The sequence below is a fragment of the Patagioenas fasciata genome, chromosome W, assembly GCF_037038585.1.
Source record: "Patagioenas fasciata isolate bPatFas1 chromosome W, bPatFas1.hap1, whole genome shotgun sequence".
NCBI classification, from domain to species: domain Eukaryota; kingdom Metazoa; phylum Chordata; class Aves; order Columbiformes; family Columbidae; genus Patagioenas; species Patagioenas fasciata.
Genome location: NC_092559.1, coordinates 69,829,275 through 69,855,384, shown reverse-complemented (window position 1 = coordinate 69,855,384; position 26,110 = coordinate 69,829,275). Strand labels below are relative to the sequence as shown.

Below are 26,110 nucleotides of genomic sequence, written 5' to 3'. Positions count from 1 at the left end.
ATATTGTTCTTTCAGAAGTCTTTTGCTTGCGGGTAGCTTTTACAGGCTTCTCTCATATATTTTTCATAAGTGCCATTCAAAGATGAATCACATGAACTTCTGGATGTATGTAGAAGCCTCTCAGTAATTAAATCTATGTTTCTCTTCATGACAACTGACAGCACTTCTTCTATCTCTCTTTGGATCTCTTCTTCCAGAAGAAAGCAATCTTCCAAAGGAAAGTAATTTAAAAAATCCTTCATCGTTACACAGGAGGTGAAATTTGTTCATCTGAATGAGGCAAAGGATTTCCAAATTCTTATTACAAAACATTTTCATCATGTGCAGTTAGCAAACCTGAGGCTGTACTGAAATTGTCACTTCTACTGCAGTATCTGCTTTCTGAAGGTGTTACATTATTTAAAACAAATTAATTGTTTTCATCAAGACTAGCTAAAAGATCTTCATTTGAAGGGCCTAGAATTTGCCCTAATTCATCTACAGGCCTTGGAACAATTTGTTCATGATCAGTTTGTCCAACAGGGTTAAGGTTCTCATCTTCCCCGATTAATCCAGCAAGGACTTTTTCCTGAGTATATTCCACTATAAGAATCTCCACCTCATCCAGTTCACCAAGAATCTAACATTTTCTGGTTTAAGAAGGACTCCAAGACAACATGCAAGATTCCCTTGTACAGTGCTTTTTCTTCCAGGAGGATGATTACTATGGAGAACAGGGACTGGTTGATATTCCATGCCCTGAATTTGATCTATCCCATCAATTAGTTGCAGTATCAGCATTTGAGTACACTTTGCTTCCTGGGATTCTTGTGATGCTCAAGTGTTGGCTGCTACTTCTTCATTTACAGTATTTTTTCCTCTGAGCTTCTGCAACTGTGAACATGCTAGTTTGACTAACATAAACCAGTGAATCAATCTGTATGGAGTAGAAGCCAGACAACTCTCTTTTGGGAGCATCTAAAATGCAATCAGGCAAAAAGGGATATTCCAAATCTCTTAGATCTGGTAAGAATCCATTGCTCAAATATCTGTCTGTTAATCTTAGCTTGGCTTAAGTTACTACTGCTATTTTTTTCACAGATAAAATTAATACAGGCTTCCAGCCATATCAAAGGAATTTCAACATGCTACATAGATGAAAGGCAAGTTTCCATTCTTGCTGCAATGTTAGATGCAGACATTTTCTTTTAAGTTAAAAGAAAAAAAAAGTGAGTTCTCTAGAACAAAACCCAGAAAGATGTTTTTATTCTTCTGACAATAGCTAAAGTTATGATGTCTCTCACTTGCACTGTATAGAAATTTGCTTTCAATTCAAAGTTCAGCTATTCTAAGTGTGACAATGTAGAAGCAATTACATTTAAAAACACTCCCACTGATGCTAAAAGTAAACATGCAGTTCCAATAATTAAACAAGTTACCTTCAACCAGCATAAACAGTTTATACAGTTTATTCATCACAGTATCAGGAAAGTACTGAGACTTCTACAAGCAACCCTTCTTGGTGGCTTTATCTTTTCATGTTGATTTAATTGGAAGTATACACCTGAAATCCTTTTGCTGTGGATGGAAACATATAATAATTAGAAGAAGAAAGGTTCTCTTCCAACTGTTTTTTGTTTGTTTTATTCCTATCAGTGCTGCTGTTCACACCCGGTCTACTTTAAAAATTGACCCAAGAAGTTATTCTCCCATCTCATTAGCACAGTTAAGAACACAAGTGAGAAGCCCCATTTATAATACAAACAAGCTGGGATCTGCAAGTATTTGTACCACAGGAGCAATTTTTACACTTCAACACAATGAAAGCTTTGGAACTGACAACAGAAGGCTAGCCTGAAACATCAATGTTATCTAGAGACCCAGTTCACCGGGGTTTGGCTGCAATAGTACCAAGTTTTGGTGGTCATTGACTCAAGAATATCGGTAGCTAATAAGCTCTAACTTGTTAGTTTTAGAAGTAGCTATGCATGTTTAAGTTGTATAACTGTATTGGAACCTGTTTATCCCCTTAAGGGTGGAGTGACCAAGGAGCTCAACCTCCCTACAGAATTATACCAAAGAAAAAGAATCGTTAAGAAACACAAGGCTTGTCTTCTGACATTATAACCTGCAGCTAAGAAAAAAAATACCCTGCCTTAAAGTTCTCTCCAAAACTCCTCCACTTAACTGTACAGTTGCTTAAGGGAAATAGCCCATTTGTTCACTCATCAACGTGTCTAATCCCATGGGCCTCTTGTAAGGTAAGGATCAGTATGTCACGCCATTTCCGATAACTTTCTCATCTCAGCCGTGAAGTCCTTAGGCAGCCTGTCGCGCGCTTGGCGCTGCTACCCGGTGCCCAGGCCCCCGGGGCAGTGAGCCAACTACCACCCCGCATCCCTGCTGGCACCAACGAGCTGCAGTGAACAGCCATGGACGCTGAGGTGAGATAGCCCGCCTGACCACACAGTCAAATAGGAGATGGGACACATACCTCCCTACTCCTCAAACAAGCTGACTCTAAACCCCTTCCCCCGCACCCCACCCTTAGCCAAGCTACCCCGCACTTAACCGGGGTAGGGGTGGTGCCTAACGAGCGGGCAGAATCAGCAGGGCAGCCCACCTCCCAAGTTGCGGGTGGGAAGGAAAAAGAGAATACATCTGCTCTCTGTGCACAGCCCCCCAAAACCCCGCGCAACCCAACAGCCAATAGAAAGGATGGAGCCACGCGCGCCTTTAAGCATCGCAAGAACTCTTCCCCGCCCCCTCCGGTGCTAGAGGACAAGCACACGGCGGAGTTTTCGTAGACGCCATTTTTTCCCCCCCCAAAAACTGAGGCCGCCCTCCACTGTCTCCACTTTTATTGCCAGTCTTCTCGTAACTCCTGTCAGGCAGGTAAAACAAACAACCTAGGCACACTACAACGATGCAGGGTGGATCGCGCTCTTCTCGTGACACCGGCTTGTCTCGCTGTAGTTTACACGGAGGGCGGGGCGAACAAGAGGCCATCCCTACCCTGACGGGCAGCTGCCTTACCCAACGGGGCTTCTGTGGGTCCCCACGTGGGGGAGGAGAGGAGTCGCTTGGCGGTGCTGGTGGACGTGTGTGTTAGTGGTGGGATCTGCTTTACTCTCTCGTACGTCGTGGGTGTAGGTAAGCGCGGCTTGCGCGCGTAGCTGATAAAGGTGAGGAGGTGTTGCGCTCGTGCTAGGGAGGGGTAGGCAGGCCTTATGAAAGTGGAGCTGTTAATCGCGCCCCTCTCGATGTTGCTGTGTGACACAGTAACGCGGGAGGCCTGAGTCGCTGCCGGGCCCTACGATTTTAGTGGGCTCCCGCAGGGACAGCGCTCTTCCTCGCTGTCGGGGCGGCGGAATTGAGTAGGTCCGGGTACCGCTGCGTGGAGGAGGGGGCCGGGAGAGACTCCTCCTTAGCTAATGTGGAGTGGCTTGGAGCAACCTGCGGGCCCAAGGGGCTCTATCTGTTCTAAGGGAAGGGCAAAAAGGATGATTTGTGTCTCTGCCGGCAGTCGTCGCGCCTCGGCGACCTTAGTGCGGGCACGGCGGCCCAACCGGTGCGACTCCCGGAGTGGTGATCTGGGGGAGACTAGCTGCAGTAGCGGGTGCGCACTAAGACTGGGGGAAGCGGCCGCCGCCGCTTTCTTGCGCCTATCCTGGAGAAGTGTGTATAGATAGGGCGAGTTTTGGGGAATTATGGCGGGCAGAGAGGAAGAGGAGGGAGGGCACTCTCGGCTGCGGCCTATGCGGAAGCGGCCGTGCCAAACCGATTGGGGAGCGGTCTGCAGCAGGGTCCACTTTAAAGAGCGATCGCGGCGATGGCGGAGTTCTTGTGGCGGGGCCGTTGCGCTTTGTTGGCCCTGCTTAAGCTCGAGTAGGGGCTGCCGAGTGCCTCCTTTGTGTCTCCCTGGGAAGAGTGGGGGAAATCTTGTGACCGCGTGGTGGTAGTTTTTTAGCTCCTGGCTCCGCCTAGCAGTGGGTAGGTGCTATTACAGCGGCCGCCATTTCTGCTTGTCTCCGCCAACGTGGAGGTGGGTCTTGGTCAGGGGTTATGTAACAGCCCCTCCTCCTCCTCCTCTACCTCCTCCTCTCTCTCCGCCCCCCCACCTCCTCCTCTCTCTCCCCTCCTCCCTCCCCCCCCCACCCTCTCTCTTTCCCCCCCCATCTCCTCCTCCTCCCCTCCCCCATCTCCTCCTTCTCCTCCCCCCCCCTCTTTTCCCTCCCCCCCCCCTCTTTTCCCTCCCCCCCCCTCTCCTCCCTCCCCCCCCCCCTCTCCTCCCTCCCCCCGCCCCTCTCCTCCCTCCCCCCCGCCCCCTCCTCCCCCCCCCCCCCTCCTCCCCCCCCCCCTCCTCCCGCCCCCCCCTCTCCTCCCGCCCCCCCCCCTCCTCCCCTCCCGCCCCCCCCCCCTCCTCTCCTCCCGCCCCCCCCCCCCTCCCTCTCCTCCCGCCCCCCCCCCCCTCCTCTCCTCCCGCCCCCCCCTCCCCCCTCCCCCCCCCCCCCCCCCCTCCCCCCCCTCCCCCCCTCCCCCCTCCCCCCCTCCCCCCTCCCCTCCTCCCCCTCCTCCCCCCCTCCTCCCCCCCTCCCCCTCCTCCCCCTCCCCCTCCCCCCTCCTCCCCCCCCCCCCCTCCTCCCCCTCCTCCCCCCCTCCCCCCCCTCTCCCCTCCCCCCCTCTCCCCCCCCCCTCTCCCCCCCTCTCCCCCCTCCTCCCCCTCCTCCCTCCCCTCCTCCCCTCCTCCCCCCCTCCTCCCCTCCCCCCCCCTCCTCCTCCCCCTCCCCCCCCCTCCCCCCCCCCTCCCCCCCTCCTCCCCTCCCCCCCCTTTCCCCCTCCTCCCCCTCCTCCCCTCCTCCCCTCCTCCCCCTCCTCCCCCCTCCTCCCCCCTCCTCCCCCCTCCTCCCCCCCCCCCTCCCCCTCCTCCCCCTCCCCCTCCCCCTCCTCCCCCTCCTCCCCCCCCCCCCCCCCCCTCCCCCCTCCCCCTCCCCCTCCCCCCCCCCTCCTCCCCCTCCCCCCCTCCTCCCCCCCTCCCCCCCCTCCCCCCCCCCCTCCTCCCCCCCTCCCCCCTCCTCCCCCTCCCCCCCTCCTCCCCCTCCTCCCCTCCTCTCCCCCCCCCCCCCCCCCCCCCCCCCCCCCCCCCCCCCCCCCCCCCCCCCCCCCCCCCTCCCCCCCCCCCCCCCCCCCTCCCCTCCTCCCCTCCCCTTCTCTCTCCCTCCCCCTCCCTCCCTCCCTCCCTCCTTCTCCCTCTCCCCCTCCTCCCTCCCCCCCTCCCTCTCTCTCCTCCCTCCCCCCCCCCCCCCCCCCCTCCTCCCCCCCCCTCCCCTCCCCCCCCCCCTCCCCCCCCCCCCCCCCCCCCCTCAATTTAACAAAAAATAGATCTTGAAAGAGGTACCTAATTCACAGAGTCAAATTCAGCTGCTTTTGAGATTATTCGTGCATGTATGCAAAGGTTATACATAACTACAGTGTAGTATATTTCACAGAATTTTTCTGGTGTGGCTTGTGTGTAATTTCTGTTGTTCATCTGTTGTATTAAATGGAAGGCACGATTAAATGCCTGCTAGTAAGTTGATAGAGAACTTATAAAATTAATGCTGACGATTATAATAACAACTTTTTAGTCTAAATTCAAGATATGTATTAAATAACAAGCTAAAAATAGGAACTGGATAATTGTTCACTTTATCTGAAAATCATCGGTAAATGTGATTGCTTAAAACTAGCAAACGCTTGAAAAATGAGCAAGTCTATCTAGAATCAGACTGTAATTGTTTATCTGTAAGTTTACAGACTCGATTATTTTTTTCTCCTCCTAATTTGGCTTTGTTATATTTTCTTACTTATAAAGAAAAGCTTTACAGTAAAAACTTGAGTCAAACCCACGTTTTTAGTTGTAGCAAGAATCAGATCAGCAAAGATCAGACTGTTCACTTACAGTTTTCATAGGCTTCTGAAGCAGTAGGCTGTTCTGTTTTGATCCCTCCTAGAACACTTGAGTTTTGCTCTGCAAATATATATAAAACCGGTAAGTTATAAAAGCAGGCATCTTTGTTTTCCCCTTTAGTATGATGTATACTTAGGCATTTGTTTGTAGGGTTTTTTTGTGTGCTGTGTTTTGTTTGTTTTTTTTTTTTTTTCCCCCCACAAAATAGATGTACTAGCTTTTTTAATTCTGCAACAGGTAATGGAGACTGAACAACAGGAGGAGACCTTTACCAACACAGAGACAAATGGTAATTTTTATTGAAGGACTGTTTTATTTGAGGGGGAAATAAGCTTTTTAAGTCACAGTGTTTCTAACTATTTTGGAATGTTTTAACTGTATCAAGTGTTTGTATTGCCAGTGTTTTTGCATTTAATCTTAACTTTCAGTGTCCCATATCGTTTTATATGGGTTTTGTATCACAAATATGTAATTTTTCTTTAGGAGCATTTTAGACATGGCATAAGTAACTAAAATTTATAACTAAGGATTCAAAAATATTTGATAGCTAAAGTCTCAGTACTTGTCTGGGCGGTGTGATCATGTAAAAATACTGTCAGGCGTATCTGTTACTGTATTTATTGCAGTTGTTACTTTAAAGGAATGCATATAAATGTGAAATATCTAAATATTAGATGAGTAACACTTTTTGGATATGATTACTGAAGAAGTGTTAGGGCATTAGCATTGAGTTGATTCATGCCAGTTTTTCAAAGCTATTTGAAATACTCCTTTCCTCTTGTTTCACCAGTATTTCAGTATTGGACAAGATACTTTTGATCTTTTGGGCTTTAAGGTTTCCCAATTGTAAAAGAAATACTAAGTAGGTGACATAGCACTGCTTTAAACGACATGTTGTAATCTTTTCACAAAGTTTTCAACTATAGTTCATGGATTTGAAATGAGTCTTCAATAATTGATATGTAGGATGATGAATTAAAAACCTATTTCTGTGCTATAGATACTCAGGGTAGATGTCAGAAGCTAGCATTTGGCTTATAGGTAATGCTTCATTACAAATACAGTGCATAAGCTTGATATACAATTTTATCGTTACTTTGAAAGTTAAAAATATGTTTGTGTTTTCCCTCCTATGGACCTGTCTACAGGCAAACGTCCTGCAGAAGATATGGAAGAAGAACAGGCCTTCAAAAGATCTCGGAATACAGATGAGATGGTTGAATTACGCATTTTGCTTCAAAGCAAAGTATGGTTTTTTGGTATCGCTATGTTCCTGCTTATACCATTGCTTAAGATAGTAGTGACAAAGTGTATGTTGTGGTTTATGTTTAGAAAGAACATATGCTTTATTTGAAATAAAAGAACTTATTAGGATCATTTATAAGTGTATGTGAGCGATAGTAGAAGTGTATTGCAATGGTATTCAGTAAATTTTTTTAAGGGTGGGTCTTTAATGATCTATGTGACTTCTGATTTTAAATAAAAGTACTAATTGAAAAAATAAAGCAATAGAAATTATAAACCACTTTTCTTATATTTGAATGGAACATAATTGTTTCCATGGGAATGACTGTGTATTAGTCTTAAGAAAGCAAGCAGTTTAGAGAATGATCAGCTTATGATTGTAAATTAAACATGAGAGAAAAGAGGAGGTCTTCCTCAGGGTTTTAGTAATTTTCCCAGATTTAATAAATCTCTATTTATCAACAGAAGGAAATATGCTATTTATGAATCTCCTTTAGTGTTTCCAGTCATTACAGGTGTTTGTGCTGTCTGAAGTAACTCAGTCTTTTCTGTTGGGGCAGAGGAGTGTTTCCTCTGTATGGCATTTCTGATGAATAGTCAAGTTACATGGAATGCTGCAAAATATTTGTGGTGCTGTAAGCATTATGTATGAACTGCATAATAAAAGCAATAATTTTGCATGTAGTTCTTGATATAGCCTGGTAAAAATGTAGTTTTATGGTTGTCCCTCTTGAATATCTGAGTTTATTCCTGTTGATTTTAGCAACTGGAGAGTAACAATTGCTTATATTTACTTTACATTCTTTAACCTATACCTGCCTGAGTGGTCAATTGAGTTACGTAGGTTTAAACCAAGAGTAGCATTTGAAATTATCAAATGTTTGGAGCGTGAAAGTAAAATTTGCAAACATATTTTAAAAAGTGATAAATCAGGAAAATACTTGACCTACATAACAATGGAATTCCATAAGGTATTTTTTCAGTCATACTCTAACTATGGGATGACTTTAACATGAGCAGAATTGCCTAGGAACTTAAATGTGAAATGGAAATAATATTATTGAGTATTTTTATCTCTTTCCAAAGTTCAGTGGTAATAGCTGCTTTGACTTTTTTTTCCCCATGGTAAACCCATGTCAGTTGATATTTAGATTTCATTTGAACCTTCAAAAGCAAAACAAGCCCCACCACACCCCTAAATGCATCCCACAAGGTAATGCAGAAATAGATATGTTGTTTTCAGTCTTCAGTTAAAAAATGTAGTCTATGTTGTATTAGCATAACATAACTTCTCAAAACTATTTTCCAGAATGCTGGAGCAGTGATTGGAAAAGGTGGCAAAAATATTAAGGCACTTCGTACGGATGTGAGTATAGATGAGTTTGAATTAATTTAACACCAATTCTTTCAGAACACTACATAAAAAAACTTGATTGCATACATTTATAGAAATTGAGAAATTCAAATCTAGACAACAATAATCTGATTATAAGCCATTTGTAATGATTTTTAGAGGAGGTAAATTTAGTTTTTCAGTTTGTGTTGTAATTAAAACCCAGCTTGAGTTATGTGGGAGGAGAGGTTTATATTGAACCTCTTTACTTTCAAACAGGGTTCCTCTAAATTAGGCACTTCAAATGAGTTAACATCTTTAATTAGAAATAATGGTAAAGCATAAAACCCTTAACTGTACCATTTCCCATATGTGTGAATTGATTATAGTACTATTAAAAACTGTTGCAGGTGGCTGGCTTAACCCAGTGATAGAGGAATTCTTTAGCCACCCACCATAATGCTCCGTCTGTTCTTACTTTAACAGCGTGGACATAAAGTACAAAAATATTCATGTTGAGGTTACATTATTTGAATATGGGTATAGAACAGTAAAGAAACATTTTATTCTGTTACTTAGAAGCATTTTTAAATGGTCACGACTTATTTACTTATTTTCTAGTGGATTAACTCTTGTGATTAGACACATTCAACATAAATGTTATGTATTTATACAACTTGGCAATGCTTTTTAAATTCCATTTGTTTACACTCCTGTACTTAGCATTAGCTATAATTCAGGAATTTTTCAAGCAAGACTGTGTTCAACACAATATTTGCTATATATCTTTACAGAATCTGTTCCATCTAAGTTCACAAACTAGAGCAACTAGAATTGAGGATTAAGCTGAAATGGTCAGGAATCATACATACACTCACTAACTTTGGCAGCTAGTGTATTTGTTTTAAGTAAATAAATACATCAACTAAATCTAGATAATTTAATTGGTCTGGAATAGTAACTTGCCCAAGATTTCAGTAATATTTATCTCAACAGTTTTTGTGTCTACATTCATGAGCCAGCCTACTGAAACATTGTTAAAAGTAAAAAGTAGTTTAGTCAGATAAAGTAACTCAGTAAGATTCATACTGTTAAACCACTGTTGATGTAGCAATCCATTATTGTGTTAGTCTTCAGAACAACTTAAGCTTGCTTCGTTAACTGAGAGTAATGAGTATAGTTTGTTTTAAATTAAAATGTATTGCTTTTCCCCCTTTTCCCTCTCCTTGTTTTTTTGGCCATATATCTCCGTTATCCATGTACTGGATCGACTTGTCCCTGCGTTGCCCACCATGACGTTGGCCCATCCGCCCCTGAACGCCCATGTGAAAACCCTGGTTGGCTATGCCCAAAAATGTGCTCGTTGCCAAACGGGTACAATACTTGACAACTTCTGATTGAATACCCATGCCCAATGCCAACATCCACGAACGCCAATGACCAATGCAGTACAATGCAAGTGTTTCAGTCCCAGACAGCAGTGGCCCCGAGCGGTATGTCCCAACAGTTTATGCCTCACTGCCTGATGAGAAAGAGAGAAATGTATTTTATTACCTGCTTTTTATATAATTAAATAGTATCCCCTTATAGACTGTATTTTTTTTTTAAGTTTTCTGTCTTATTTTCCACATTAAGTCACTTTTATGTGAGTTGGCCACCCAAATGATCCAGTAATTTTATTTCAGTGGAAGGAGCATAGCTTCAAGTGTTGCATATTCACTGCATTGTAAATCAAATTGTTTCAAGAGTGTCTTCCTCTGTCTTTGTGGCCCACCTTGCTCCCCTCAGCATTGTCTGTTCATAATTATTTCTGATGAAATACTAAATCTAGTTCACTTTCCTTCACTTTGCATTTGTGTTATATTTTTGTTGGTGAGGTTTTTGTTTTCCTTGTCTTTATATTCCTTTTTTGCAGTGCCCATTAATAATCTAATCTCTAACTGGTCTCTCAACCTTACTCCAGGTGTAATGCATATCTCCGCTTTTTCCATAAGAAACTGTGCCAGTTTTACCAATGTAATGATGAGGATATACTAAATTAGTGGTGGTGGGGAATGTGAACATTTACTTTCAGTTCTGTGTTGATTTCTTGCCCACTTAATCTGAGCCCTTCCAAAAGCTCTTGCTTGCTTGCTCTCTCTTACTCTCTGCAAGACCTGCTTAGTCTTAAATTCATCATGCATATATGTTGGGCATAAACAAAGATGCATGTGTTTTAAATCCATTGAACAGGTTTACTTTAAATGGGAAATATTAATTGTAAGTTCTTCTGTGTAGTCAATCTTGTTAGAATTTTGCATATGATTATGAATACTAAACTTATTTCTACTTTTCCACCTTCTCCATATTTTCTGACACTATGGCCTCTAACAGCATCTTGAGTATAAGTGCAGATACAGAGACAATTGGAGAAATCTTGAAGAAGATTATCCCTACTTTAGAAGAGGTATGTCTCTTTCTTCTTCAGAGGTATAAATTTAGATTTTAAACCAAGATAATTCTAGATGATTGTGGCTTTAATATGTTAAATTAGAAAATAAAACCCATCCTTTTTTGAAAGGAGGCCTATAGCTCTCAAACTACGTGTTGACTTTGTCCTCTGCCAAAAAAAAAATCTCTTCTTAGAAAACTAATATTTGGAACAACCTTCTCCCCTCAAAACACCTGTCTCCTTACTTGTTTAGTCCCCAATTTGAAGTAGCTGGTTTGTAATTTCCATCCCACCTTGGCTGTAAGCAAGTATGTTGTGCTGTTTGACATCTTAATTTTATACAATAATAATAAAAGAAATAAGAAAAACTAATTTGACATCACCTCACGTTGAGGCAAAGTACTTAAATATTTAAGTGTGTTCTATCATAGCAAATACAGCATTACAGTTCAGCAGCAAATTAAGTCATACCATGGTGTTAAGAGAAAAACCTTAACAAAAAAGCAAAATTAGTACTTTGATTTTTCAATTATTTTTTCCATTGACTAATATTTTATTATTTCCTTGTATGCATCTTACAGTATCAACACTACAAAGGTAGTGACTTCGATTGTGAATTAAGACTTCTAATTCACCAAAGTCTAGCAGGAGGAATTATTGGTGTCAAAGGTGCTAAAATCAAAGAACTCAGAGAGGTAAAGTTTCCTCCTCTTTTCAGATTCTGCTTTTATTCTATAAAAAAATTAGTTTTTTGTGTTAAATAACAGTGAGTGTAAGCATCATCTGTGCAATAATTGCTTCAGAACATATTTCATACATTATTTCTATGTTCTGAGAGCAGTTTGAGTACAACTTCCTTGCAAAAAGTCAGAAGTGAAGTGACTGTTGGTGATAGAACCTAGGACTTCTTATAAAGCTTTTAAGCATATTAGCAGTAGACTCATCTTTATAAATAAAGGATGCTTTTTAAAATTGCCATTCATCACTCCTGGAATTAACTACTAAATAGACTATTGGTGGTGTTGGACATGGAAAAATGGTTTAGTGTGGATACATAAACTCTTTAACAATGATAATTTAATAGATGTTTGAATATTGCTATAAAAAGGTAGTATGGGGTGGGGTTTTGGATGGGTTTTGGGTCTTGTGGATTTTGATTTTTTTTGGGGTGGGGGGTGGGGTTGGTGGTTGGGTTTTTTTGTTAGGAAGTTCCACTTCCTTGAAGACCACTGTTTCCTTTGTGAAGGAATGATGTTTTATTCTAAAAAGCTAGTGGTCTCTATGAATCTAGAGTGTTGTTTTCTCTCCTGGCATTGCGTCAAAGGCAATTCCAGGTCAGTTTGGGTGTAAGCTACTATCTGTGTGGACTGAGGAAGGCAAGATGACTAGAAATAATCCTAGCAACACTGCTGTTTTGCATCTAAAGCATATTTTTATGACATGTGAAGGTTTATATAACCTGTAAGCTCATCATGGATATGTGGTCATTTTCTTATTTGAGTTCAAAATGGGTTGTAAAGCAGCAGAGACAACTTGCAACATCAACATTGCATTTGGCCCAGGAACTGCTAATGAATGTATGGTGCAGTGGTGGTTCAAGAAGTTTTGCAAAGGAGATGAGAGCCTTGAAGATGAGGAGCATAGTGGCTGGCCATCAGAAGTTGACAATGACCAATTGAGAACAATCGAACATGAGAAGTTGCCAAAGAACTCAATGTTGACCGTTCTGTGGTCGTTTGGCATTTGAAGCAAATTGGGAAAGTGAAAAAGCTCAATACGTGCATGCCTCATGAACTGACCAAAATTAAAAAATTTTGTTGTTTTGAAGTGTCGTCTTCTCTGATTCTATGCAACAACAACAAACCATTTCTTGATCAGATTGTGATGTGTGACAAAATGTGGATTTTATATGACAACCAGCGACGATCAGTTCAGTGGTTGGACTGAGAAGAACCTCCAAAGTACTTCCCAAAGTCAAATTTGCACAAAAAAGAAAAAAAAAAAAGTCATGGTCCCTGGTGGTTTGTTGCCAGTCTGATCCACTGCAGCTTTCTGAATCCGGGCAAAACCATTACATCTGAGAAGTATGCTCAGCAAAATGATGAGATGCACTGAAAACTTGGAATGCCTGCAGCTGGCATTGGTCAACAGAAAGGGCCCAATTCTTCTCCGTGACAATACCCAATTGCACATCGCACAACCAACACTTCAAAAGTCGAACGAATTAGGCTATGAAGTTTTGGCTCATCTGCCATATTCACCTGACCTCTTGCCAACTGGCTACCACTTCTTCAAGCATCTTGACAAATTTTTGCAAGGAAAATGCTTCCACAACTAGCAGGATGCAGAAAATGCTTTCTAAGAGTTAATTGAATCCCGAAGCACAAATTTTTATGCTACAGGAATAAACAAACTTGTTTATCATTTGCAAAAATGTGTTGACTGTAATGTTTCCTATTTTGATTAACAAAGATGTATTTGAGCCTAGTTATAATGATTTAAAATTCACAGTCCAAAACTGCAATTACTTTTGCACCAACCTAGTAATATCCCAAGATTGAATTTGTTTTAAGAACTCAGAAGCGAGCATTCACTTGCAATGACTAGAAGTTTAATGGCCTGGTTTGTTTGTTTATATGAAAATGTTTGTGTGTGTGTCTTACCCATTTTGTTTTCAATAACTTTATAAAATTGTGTAAAATACTTCTATTTTTTTCTTCAACAGAACACTCAGACCACCATTAAGCTCTTCCAAGAGTGTTGTCCTCATTCCACTGATAGAGTGGTGCTTATTGGTGGAAAACCTGATAGAGTTGTCGAATGTATCAAGATTATCTTGGATCTTATCTCTGAGGTAATGTGTCTTAAACTTATTATTCTTTCATTGGTATTCATGAAAATTGGGATGATTTGGATGGAAAATTACATCTTTCCCTTTCTGTTCTGATTCAGTGCCTCTTCTCCAGTAACAAAATAAGTGTTGGACTGTTAGCACCCTTTGAAATTATTCCTGTTTTCTAGAATTGGGGTGTACCTTATTGGAGAGGGAAGCCGTTTTTAGTACCAATGGACCGTTAGTCATGATTTACGTATCAGTAAAATAAAAAAATTTAAATTGGGAAGTGAGACAAATGTATGTGTCACCTATCCGTAACAGCAGGTTTTTTTATTATAGTTAAGTTCTGAGGAAACATATCACCATCCCTGGCTTTCTTATTAGCATTGTGGAATCAAGAATGTATTCAGAATGCATAAATTGATATTTATACATTTAATATAGTAATTTAATTAAATATAATAATTGTAATAGTCAGTGCTAACCAGGGGAGGGGGTGGTGTTGGTTTTGTTTTTGTGGTTTGGTGTATTTTTAATTTTTTTGTCATTTTGTGTGGCTTCTTAATGTTTTTGTTTTTTTGTGTGTGTGTCTTAGTCTCCAATTAAAGGACGGGCCCAGCCTTATGATCCCAATTTCTATGATGAAACATATGACTATGGTGGCTTCACAATGATGTTTGATGATAGAAGGGGACGTCCAGTAGGTTTTCCAATGCGTGGAAGAGGGGGCTTTGATCGAATGCCTCCTGGTCGTGGTGGACGACCTATGCCTCCATCGAGAAGAGATTATGATGATATGAGCCCTCGCAGAGGACCTCCACCTCCTCCGCCAGGTCGTGGTGGCAGAGGTGGCAGCAGAGCTCGTAATCTTCCTCTTCCTCCTCCACCACCTCCTCGTGGCGGGTGAGCTGTTGTATAAATACATTGTATAAAACTCAAGTTGAGTAAAACTTGCTGAATTGTATTCATGTTTCCAGGACTTACTTTGCATTCCATGTTGGTAGTGATTATGCAGGATTGAGTGTGCATCGCACCATAAAATTTCAAAAAGCATTTGAATGTAATTATTTCTGCTATGTATCAGTCTATCAGGACTATAGTCAGTAGTTCTGTAACTTTATTTTGTTATTCAGAACTTGACTAAAGCATTCAGAAATTCATAGTTGTGTGCAAATCATGGAAACTTGAATTAGAGTACATAAACATAAGTCATCTGCTGCTGTTTTTTCTTGTTTTAGAGATCTTATGTCTTATGACCGAAGGGGTAGACCTGGAGACCGTTATGATGGAATGGTAGGAGTTAAAATTCATATTGATTTGTTTAGTAATGCAGTTAGCACTTAGAATATCTGAGGAAACTGTTCTTGAATACATACATTTAAGTGTGGGGCATGTGTGCTTCTGATAAACTTTGATATCACCAAAATGTTTTGGCCATACAAATGGTCTCCCCAAGAAGACAATAGTTTGGGGTGTAAAGGGTATTTGGGATGTAAATCTGCTGTGTGGTTTTGGTTTGTGGGTGTTGGTTTGTTGTTTTCCTTACCTGCCATCAACAGTGGAATAGAAAGTTGGTAGAACATAGTACCTGCAGGTTTTATTACACAGACCTTCTTTTAGACTTTTTCTTTTTCATTAGGATGGCAGAAGTAGGAATGGGGAGGCTTTTCAGATCAAGAAAGCATGTCAGAACAATGTTTTCCAACAGATGTTAACAGAATTTAAGAGAACATGAATAATATCTTTAAAGAGCTCTAGTTGATCTTGGCAGATGATTGCTTTTTCAAATAAATTCTTGTCTCTATGCCAATTTTCATGTCTGCAAAAAAAAAATCTACTGTAATTCCAAATTTTTTTGGAGCCAGGGCCACTGATAAGTTGAAATTTAAATGAAATTAGGTATATTCACCCATGTTGGGGGATAGGAAGAATTTAAAAAGGTTGTACTCTGAAATGTGACTGTCATGGTTTAACCCGAGCTAGCAATACAAGCACAATAGCTGCTCACTCACCCCCTCACCCCCCCCCCCCCCCCGTCCCCCAACAGGGGAGAGAATCCAAAGGGAGAAGAAAGAGGAAAAAGGCAGAAAGGCTCAGAGGCCTCTGCAAAGTGGCAAAAGGCTGGACTAAATGTCCTGCACCAAAAACTCCCCTGTCTGACCAAATAAAAAAAAGCAGAAGACCCAACTCTCCTTATGTATGAATCATGATGCTAATGAGATGGAATGCTCTTATTGATTGGTCTGGATGTCAGTCAAGCTCTGCCCCATCTATGCCCCCCTTCCTCGATACCTCACACCTGTGGGCAGAAGCTAGTTGCTTCTCTTCCACTGCTGTAACCACCCCCACAAGGCATTTGCCACCATCCATGAGTCAGTATAAAGTACTGGCCATTTTTCCCATTCAGCAATGTCCAAAGCCAGCTGGATGGCTTTCACTTCTGCAAATTGACTCGATTCACCTTGTCCTTCAGTAGCTTCTGTAACTCATCATGTGGGACTCCACACAGCAGTTTTCCACCTCTGATGTTTTTCTGTAAGAGAGCAGGATCCATCTGTGAACAGCGCATACTGCTTATCAGTCTCTGATAGTTTATTGTACAGTGGTGCTTCTTCAGCACGTTACTTTCTCTTCATCTGGCAACTTCATAAAATCTACTTTCTGGACAATCTGTAATCACTTCTAAGATCACTGGGCGATTGGTTCTCCCTATTTAAGCTCGTGTGATCATTGTACTCCACATAGCATCGGTTGCATGATGCGTAGAGGGAAACTTCCCTTTGAACAATCTAGCCCAGCACCGGCAGTCGAGGTGCCAGGAGAAGCTGTGCTTTCGTACCAATCACTTCTGAAGCAGCTCAGACCCCTTCACATGCTGCTAGTATCTCTTTTTCAGTTGGAGTATAGTTGGCCTCAGATCCTTTGTATCCTCAACTCCAAAACCTAAGGGTCCATCTCTAGTTTCTCCTGATGCTTTCTGCCACAGGTGGGCAGAGCATTCAGGGTGTCCTTGGCTCTCAGACCAGAGCAATTAAAAACATTAGCTCTGTGCTGGGGTGTTATCTTCTTGTTCTCAAACTAAGTCCAAATAATGAGCGTGCTAGCTATGAAAAAGAAATGTTTCTGACTGCATGAAGAAAACCCATTTTCAGTCAAGCCAGCACAGTGATTTCCTGGTAGTCATTTATTGTTGTATTCTCTTTCCTGGGAAGAGAATTCATAGGCATCTGGGAGGTAAATCTCTCTGGTTAACCATCTTCTTTTTTCCTCTGGTTCTGCTTGGCACATTCCTTAAAATAACAGGTTAGATGAGATTTTTATTCTTCTTTTACATTAATGGAAAAGAAAGAAGTGGAGAGAAGCTATGAAATGGACTAGTTGAATGAGATTTACACATTGTCTCCTTCTGAGAGGAAGAGGCAATTACTTCCAGTAATATGTACTGGAAGTACGTATTGCAAAAATGTCAAAATTGGGGCACCAGAATCCTAGCAGAAATATTGAAAGGAAAGACTTGCACTTAAAATTACCAAAACAAACAATAAACCTCACCCACCAAAGAAACCAACAACAGAAATGCTAAGTTGTCTATTCTATTCTGGATCTTAAAAACTAGAAGAATCATGAGTTATACATTTAAGATCCCTTATTCATATTCTTATTTTCAAAGCTCAATTTTTGTGTTTTCATATTTGCGGCTGGTAAAACCAGTGTCAGGGCATATAAACAGAGCAGCCTGTCCTCCCTTAGTTATCTGGTTGAGTGCAATCTTTAGCTTGGGCAGTGGTGTATTTCTCGTTCTGTTCCAGAATAGAAAATTTGAACCCTATTTATTCTGACTTTAAACAGGTTGACCTTGACTTTCTTGACATGAGTTTCTACAAATAAGTAGGAGTCATCTCTGCTTATTTTCCATGTTCCAAAAACTGTTTTTATTTCGTCTTCACGGTGGAGCTGCTCATGGCTTTGACTGTTTTATGCATGAGTTTCATAGCTTGCCTACAAAGTGGACTGCTTACTGACACAGACTGTATTTAATTTCGAGTTTTAGCTAGGCATAATCACAGTATCCTTGATTGTATAAGCAGATGAGAAGTTTTTCCATGGATTGCAAGGCTGAAGCTGGAAGAGTCATGCCAGAATTATAAGGTTGTCTTGAGCTACTATGCATTTCATATAGAAACCATTGTCTAGCAAAGCATTTAAAGTAAACCAACATTGTGGTTTGCGAAGTGATGCATGGGAAAGGCTACTTTCAGAGAGCAGGAATGACATTTTACATAAACACATAAAGGCAAGAATAGTTTCTCTTTTCAGACCAACATCTTGGAGATGTTGAATCTATAGAAATCCTCATTTTCTGCCAGTTCTCCACTAAAGGCTGAAAAATTCAGTAGTTCAAGACTTTTAAGATTGTGAACCAAGACTGGATGGTGAAACTTTAATTTTCTGATATGCAACAATACTGACAGCCTTGTAAATTCTAAGATGGGAGGGAAAAAAAAATGGATTTATACATATAATCTCTTTTCTAAGGCATTTTACTGAAAGACATACATGCATTGTTTCTCTTATTCAAGAGGTATATCTTTTAGGCTGTAACTACTCCAAATCAAATGTCTGTGGACCATGATGACTATTTTGATAGCTGAGAAAACATGAATGTGTTTCTACTACTTCTTTTTCTTAATACCCCCATTGGTGCTTCAGATATACAAATGCACAAAAACATACTGGGGGGGGAAATAAGGTGAAGAGGTTCATGTAAAGGCACTTAATCTCCCCCCTGCCCTTTTTTTAATGGTCAATTCCTAATGCTTTCAAAGTCTGCTTGAGTTGGAGTTTAATGAGAACTAAATCAGAATGTCTGTTTAAAAGTAGAGTGTATGTTCAGATGTCTAATCTGGTTTTGCTCATTCAAATGATTCCTACTTGATGTTTTTTAACATTATATATATGTATATGTGTATATACATGTCTGTATAAGCACTTCAATAAAGGTACAGACACTAAAAAATATTCAAAGTACTTCATGTTTAAGAAATTTGACATTAAGGAGCATGTAAAAAAAAAAATCAGTGAAGGAAAGATGCTCATGGCCTGGATGGGCATACTCTTTGCTGGGTAAAAAACTGTCTGGATGGCTGGGCCCAAAGAATTGTGAATTGAGTTAAATCCAGTTGGTGCCAGGTCACAAATAGTGTTCAGTATTGGGACCGGTTCTGTTTAATATTTTTATCAGTGATCTGGACAAGGGGGATCAAGTGCACCTTCAAAGTTTGCAGATGACACCAAATTGGGTGGGAGTGTTGGTCTGCTTGAGGGTAGGAAGGCTCTACAGAGGGATCTGGACCAGCTGGATTGATGGGCTGAGGCCAATTGTATGAGGTTCAACAAGGCCAAGTACCGGATCCTGCACTTGGGTCACAACAACCCCACACAACGCTACAGGCTTGGGGAAGAGTGCCTGGAAAGCTGCCCAGTGGAAAAGGACCTGGGGGTGTTGGTTGACAACCGGCTGAATATGAGCCAGCAGTGTGCCCAGGTGGCCAAAAAGGTCAGCAGGATCCTGGCCTGTATCAGAAACAGTGTGGCCAGTAGGACTAGAGAAGTGCTTTTCTACCTGTACTGAGCACTAGTAAGGCTGCACCTTGAATCTTGTGTTCACTTTTGGGCTCCTCACTACAAGAAAGACATTGAGGTGCTGGAGAGAGTTCAGAGAAGGGCAATGAAGCTGGTGAAGGGTCTGGAGTGACGAGGAGCAGCTGAGGGACATGGGGAGGGTTCAGCCTAGAGAAAAGGAGGCTGAGGGAAGACCTTCTTGCTGTCTACAACTACCTGAAAGGAGGTTGTACCATGGAAGGTATTGGTCTCTTTTCTTGAGGCCGTTGCCTTTTGTGCTATTGCTTGTTACTCAAGTTGTGCTAGGGGAGGTTTAGATTTGATATTAGGAAAAGCTTCCTCATGGAAAGGGTTGTCAGGCATTGGAACAAGCTGCCCAGGGGAGTGGTTGAGTCGACATCCCTGAAGGTGTTTAAAAGATGTGTAGGTGTGGTGCTTAGTGATATGGTTTAGAGGTAGACTTGACAGTGCTAGGTTAACGGTTGGACTTGATGATCTTAAAGGTCTTTTCAAACCAAAATGATTCTATGACACTTCTTATTTACCTGTTTAAATACTAAAAGTAATTAACAAAATTTCACTCCTCTGGGCCAGTCCCTTAGGGAAAGTTACAATATGGAATTTGCCATCAGTTAGGATTGCATACATATTCTTATTAATACTCTATGCTTTGTCTTATCCATGCAGTGTTTCATTTGGTTTCAGTTTCATTTCCATTTATTACCAGTAGTAGCTAGCGCAAATGAGTCTGTAGAGAAGAAAATTCTGTAATGTATCTTAAGTTATCTTGCACCTAGTATTTTAGAACTGGTTTAAAATTAGCATTTATATTTTAATGTACTATTCATTTTGTGTTGCACGTTTTAACCCCGCAAAGGCCTTTGCCTTAAATAGTAATTTAAATTGGATTCCACAAATTATGTTTTTATAAATTTTTTCCAGTGTTTGTTGTAGAATTCTGAAGGAAATAAATGTTATATATTTGAAAAAAATAATTAGATTTCCAACATGATTAGGCAGTAGTAGATTGTTAGATGAGTTATTGACTGTATGAGGTATATGGAAATTAATTAATAAGAGAAGCCATGTCCTTCCTGTTCAGGACATAGGTACATTAATGACAGTTACTTGTTTTATTAAATGCCTTTTCTGGGTTTTTTGTTTTGTTTTGGTGGGTTTTTTTGTTTTTTGTTGTGTGTTTTTTTTTTTTTAATGCATGAGAGAAATCGAAGGTTTTGCTATCCAAGAGTAACATTTTTTAGTATATAGTACAGTTTTAGTACTCAAAGGTATTTAAAGCAAACTCTTGAAGTTTGCTCTCCCCTTAGCTGTCTGACATTTTTTGTAAGAGGAAAATCTGTTTACATCACAGAAACAAGGAAGAAAGAAGTGTGACCAGTTACAGTTCCCTTGCAGTGAAAGTAAAAGGGAGTGTATCTTGTAACTGGTCTATATCATGTACTTTTGAGTTTTAGTAGTGTTTTAAAGTAGTGCAGAAAAATGTTTCTCTGTATTGGTATTGTATGTGTTTGCTTGCCAAGTTACCTATAAGCTTCCATGACATGGACTTAACTTGGATTCATTTCCTCTTTCCTCCTATGATTTTGTGCCTGGAAGATGATGCAGTGTCATGTGGATGCCTGTGATGACATGCAGCCACCAGAGTTGGTGAGTGTGCTCATGCTTTTATTTGACTAGTTTAAGAGTTGGTTTTTTGAGAAAAATCATTTTAATTGCTTACATGATAACTGGAATTTCTTGAGATTGAATGTAGTCAGTGGCAGCTTGCACCTATTGAAAAATCCTTAAAGCTGTCCTTCTAACTCAGGTTATTTGCAGTTCATGTCCTGAACAGTGCATCCTATACGGGCAGTTAATGTTCCACAATGGCAGTATGCAGCAGCACAGCCAAGACAGAGAAGCTTTTCTGTTGTATTACCTCTTTTGTACCCTATTTTAGTGTTCTAAGTTGTAACTTTCACTGTAACTATTACTTTTCAACACCCTGTAGGTGCATCTATTTAGGAGTATGTTTTATGTTAACTTTGTCATGTTGTGTTTTCTCCTGTTTCACACAAGGAATGTTAAGAATAATTCATATAGTTGTGGATAAACTATTATGCATTACCTATCTATATATTTGAAAGTATTCCATTTCATTTGTGTTTATCAGACTTCTTACTCTTAGGGGGTTTAGTAAGGAAAGTTCAAAGGGTGTCAGCAAGTGTTTATGCTGTCTAGAAGATGGCAAAGTGCTGCCAAATATTTAATGTTAGTTTCTATCTTATGTAAACTCTGCACTTATAATTATTCTTTTGCTATCAAATTCATTTGTTATCTTGTAGTCTGGGGAAGAGAAGCAGCAGAAAGGGTCAAGAAAAGAGTTGTTCATTAAAACAACTTAGCCTGAAAAAGATTCTCTGTGCAAAATATCAGCTGAAATAGATAGAAGAGTATGTGTGTGGAATATGCAGCTCTGATCAACCTCCGAATTAAGATCAAAACCAGCAGTAATTAGTGTTATGATTGCTACAATCCTTTGTATCTTAGAAAGGACATAGTCTGAATGGAGAGACCAATCATAAAATTTTTATTAGAGATGACTTGTTTTTTCCTCAAGATATAGATGGAGTAGGATTGGCAGTTACTAGGTAAATGTCTTGTCCCAAACTGACACTTTAAATTGTCCCAAACTGTGTAGGTACTAGGCTGAACTCTGATTTTTTGTTTGTTTGTTTTGAATGTTAGTTTAGTCCAAGGGTCAGGAGTATATGAGCATCAAGAGCTGTTTACCAACTGAATTGATAAGGTTGCTTTGTAAATAGTATGGCTGGATCTTGATGACTTAGAGCAGGGGTGTCAAACTCATTTACACCGGAGGCCACATCAGCCTCACAGTTGCCTTCAAAGGGCCAAATGTAATTTTAGGACTGTATAAATGTAACTACTCCTACATTTATACAGTCTTAAAATTACATTGGGCCATTTGAAGGCAGCTGTAAGGCTGACGTGGCCCCCGGTGAAAATGAGTTTGACACCCCTGACTTAGACTTTTTAACAGAGCAAGCTAAGAGTTTCTCATGAGATATTCTCCCCACTCCCCCCCTTGGTTCCTATTCTGCCCTCTTCTGCAGTTTGCCTTTAATAACATTTAGATTAAGGTTGTGTGTTAGGATTTTTGCATAAAATAGGCTCAAAGTTAACAGTATGATACTTAAAATGAAAACATATTAATTAATCATGGCTATTTGCTATTTAAGTGTTTTTCTTTTTCTTATAGTTTGAGGGTGGCTCTGGATATGGTAAGTTTTTATAGACAACTTTGACATGCACTTTATTTAGTTAGTAAGGGGCTTGATGCATACATTTAAATCAGACTATTCTTACACAGGGGGCCGTGGTTCATACGGAGATCTTGGTGGACCCATCATCACAACACAAGTAACGATTCCCAAAGATGTAAGTAAAACTGATTTGCTGATTTCCACTTGTTTTTAAATAAATAAATAGAAAGTCACAGCCTTTTCTCAGACTATGTAAGTAAATCAAAATATTTGGAATGCTTGACAAATACTTTTAATATAAAGCAAGTGTTTCTAAGTTGTCAAAAGCTTATTCTTAAGGATGTTTGTTTTGTCTTCACTTTAGAGATACACTGAACTACCTTTTAAAATTGTTAATATTCAATACCTTGTTTTTATAAACAAGCATCTGGTTCTTCCAACTTTATCCCACCTGTGTTTATATAATAAACATTACAGATGATGTTTTGAGGCTGTAAAAGAGTAAGCTTCTGTTTTAATTCTTAAAACTAAATTGATGGAAGCTACTTGAACAGTACTGTGTTTTTGCAGAGAAAGTTACATCAATAAATAAATGCTTTATTTTCTCCCCTAGTTGGCAGGATCTATTATTGGAAAGGGAGGCCAGAGAATCAAACAAATACGTCATGAGTCAGGAGCTTCAATCAAAATTGATGAACCACTAGAAGGCTCAGAAGATCGAATAATAACTATTACAGGAACACAGGACCAGATACAAAATGCTCAGTATTTACTGCAGAACAGGCAAGTTGAAGCTTAATGCTGTCCTTCATGTCAATTTTAAACTGACTTTACTCCTACTACAATCTAAAGCTGCTCTTCTCCGCAATACAGTTTTTAGAAGGCAGTACCTAAGTAACTACTGAACTTCTCCAGTGGTAGTTCTGCCTTGATTTTCTTCTTTTCTCTGTTCTAATTGAAATGAAGATTCCCTCAAAACTAATCTTGATGGAAGACACCTTAACCAAGCAGTCCTCTCATTTCTCTGGTGAAAATTGCTGCAAAAAGTGTATTTGTAATAAATTACATAGAACCTGTAGAAAATATAGAAGATTTCAGTGGATGTTGGTCTAGTTCTGTGTGGAAGACTAGTGATTTTGTTGTTTTTAGATAACTTAACTGACAACAAATCACAGTCTACCATATGGCACAGACCATGCCTCTACAGGACAAGTTGAAATCAATTGGTGCTGTTAGGCAGCATTTCACACCTTGCTGGCATTACTTTCTCTTCTGTCAAATATTAACAATTTTGGACTTAGTTCGCTTAGTTTTGCTTTAATAATGTTGGCTATCATAGCATTTGTTAATGTTTAACTTGAATGTTTGATTTTTAATATTTAAATGTGCTTAAAATAATTATATGCCTGTAATTACTAGCCATTAATCTTTTAAAATTATTTATTTTTAAATGTATTGGGCATTTGTAGATTAATCTTTTAGAATGCTATTGTGAATATTGATGCAAGATGTATGGTCAATCATTCTAATACATACTTTTTTCTTTTTTCTTTTATAGTGTGAAGCAGTATGCAGATGTTGAAGGATTCTAATGCAAGATTATTTTTTTCTTTTTTTATAGTGTGAAGCAGTATTCTGGAAAGTTTTTCTAAGACTAGTGAAGAACTGAAGGAGTCCTGCACCTTTTTTTTTTTTTTTTTTTTAATATCTGCTTCTGTTTAAAAAGCCAACATTCCTCTGCTTCATAAGTGTTCTGCATTTGAGGTGTAGTGAAATCTGCTGTTCATCAGATGTAATGTTCTAGTTCATTACAAATATTCAGAGAAGGGAAAGGCCGCACAAGACTAACACTGAAATTTTGAAACAGCAGCAGAGAGTGGATTTTATTTTTGTTCATTATTGGTGATAAATTGTAATGATTTTTCTGTAACTATTGTGAAAACCCTGCTTTATGAAATGTACAATGTGTAAATTTTTTTTTTTTTTTTTTTTTTTTTTTTTAAGGGAGGAGAAGACTGGTCATCCATGTGTCCCTGACATCCTTTGAGAACAGTGTGCAGAATGTAATGCTCTTTTTTTTAAGATATATGATTTTTAAATAAATTTAGTGAACCTATTATTGGTGGTCATTTTTTATATACATAAGGTAATATCTAAAATGGATACACCCTTTTTGCCCCTCACAAGAAAATGCATAAATGAAAGTTGTTAAGTTTACTCTTCTGCTTCTTTGATATAGATGGAGTTATGTGTTTTTGGCAAATTAAAGAAACAGTGTGAAAACAGTGGCTCAGCTTTGCGATTTGGGGGAAAAAAAGCACAAAAATATTAATGCAAACACTGTGAAGTTTGACCTTTTTTTGCAAGTTTTTGGCCCTTTTTGCAGTACATTTATATATATTGGTAACAGTATATAAATAAAATATTTTTAAAATTTGTGATGCCACTAAGTTAACAGTGGGTTAAATACACCTGGTTCTAGACAGCTCGCTTAATGCAAATAAAAATGTTAAAAATAGCAGTTGGTGTATCATTAATGACTTAATTGTAGTTTTCAGAGCTTTCATTTGTGTCAGGTAGAAACTTCTATGAGCTGACAAATTGGCAGTATCTAACTTGATTTTCATTGTATACAGAACTTAAACTTGTTTGGTTTCCCTGTTGTTTGTTGAATTCCATGGGAAATATTTGTGAGACATTAAACAAGATAAAGTACCTCTTGATATTTCATGTAATACCCTGGCATTTGTATTTATAGTTTATAAGTTTTAATTTCACTTCCTAAATAAAAAAAAAAAATATTCACAATAGCTTAGTAAACCTGTGATTGATCGAGATTAAGTGGATTCTTTCATTTTGGGTGGGGGGGTGTCACGGAGGAGTGATTTTAGGGGTTCTCCTTGCTGCAGAACAATGTTTAGATTTCTTAAAGAGAAGCATGACTTAAAAGAGTTTAGTGGCAGGTTCACTCTACTGCATGGGGTAGATATCCCAAGCCAAATGCTGCTTACCTTCTCTCCAGATGCCTGTACCTGTTCACGAAGCAAACTTTCAGGTGTTTCCCTCCCTGATAACCGTTCGCTCCAGGGGCTGTGTCTTGGAGCTCTGGAGACAAACTTTCAGGCAAGGCCATGTCTGTCGTAGTGCAAACCATCAGGATTCCTCTTTCCCTGATAAACATTTGCTCTGGAGTTTGTATTTTAAAGCTCCAGCAGCAAACAGGCGAGGCCGTATGACCATATGCAGAGCAGACTTTCAGGAGACAAGATTATCAGAAAAAAAAAAAAATTACTGGAGTAGAATAGCAGAAGGGCTGGTTCAAGCTGGGTACCTGTGAAGAGGTTTGCCTGAGCATAGAAAACCACAAACTTATACCTTAACAGAACATTCACACCAGGATCCAGTCCAATAGCAAAATTTCACCACCAGG

The 26,110-nt window shown here is 40.1% G+C and overlaps 1 protein-coding gene and 1 pseudogene across 10 annotated transcripts; one reads left to right on the top strand and one right to left on the bottom strand.

The window, feature by feature from the left end:
• Positions 1-409: 409 nt before the first annotated feature.
• Positions 410-1,181, bottom strand: LOC139826359 (recQ-mediated genome instability protein 1-like; annotated as a pseudogene).
• A 1,589-nt stretch (positions 1,182-2,770) lies between these two features.
• Positions 2,771-25,465, top strand: LOC136114479 (heterogeneous nuclear ribonucleoprotein K). Of its 10 annotated transcripts, none has more exons than XM_065859825.2 (15): positions 2,771-2,874; positions 6,167-6,218; positions 7,078-7,175; positions 8,484-8,540; positions 9,957-10,000; positions 10,881-10,953; positions 11,520-11,633; positions 13,664-13,792; positions 14,370-14,677; positions 15,013-15,067; positions 21,014-21,064; positions 22,677-22,698; positions 22,773-22,855; positions 23,294-23,463; positions 24,239-25,464. In XM_065859825.2, exons 2-15 carry the CDS (start codon positions 6,170-6,172, stop codon positions 24,270-24,272), a joined length of 1,287 nt encoding a protein of 428 aa, XP_065715897.1. In that variant the 5' UTR covers positions 2,771-2,874; positions 6,167-6,169; the 3' UTR covers positions 24,273-25,464. The 10 variants fall into 10 exon arrangements, with proteins under 10 accessions (XP_065715897.1, XP_065715900.1, XP_065715892.1 ...); XM_065859828.2 differs by having other exon boundaries at positions 2,798-2,874; positions 7,066-7,175; positions 24,239-25,465; XM_065859820.2 differs by lacking the exon at positions 2,771-2,874 and adding an exon at positions 2,995-3,132 and having other exon boundaries at positions 7,066-7,175; positions 24,302-25,465.
• Positions 25,466-26,110: the final 645 nt, after the last annotated feature.

Coding starts and splice junctions, on each gene's coding strand:
- LOC136114479 (XM_065859828.2), top strand. CDS start 6,170: ATGGAGACTGAACAACAGGAGGAGACCTTTACCAACACAGAGACAAAT. Junction 13,793..14,369: donor TCTTGGATCTTATCTCTGAG/GTAATGTGTCTT, acceptor TGTGTGTCTTAG/TCTCCAATTAAAGGACGGGC. Junction 23,464..24,238: donor CAGTATTTACTGCAGAACAG/GCAAGTTGAAGC, acceptor TTTCTTTTATAG/TGTGAAGCAGTATGCAGATG.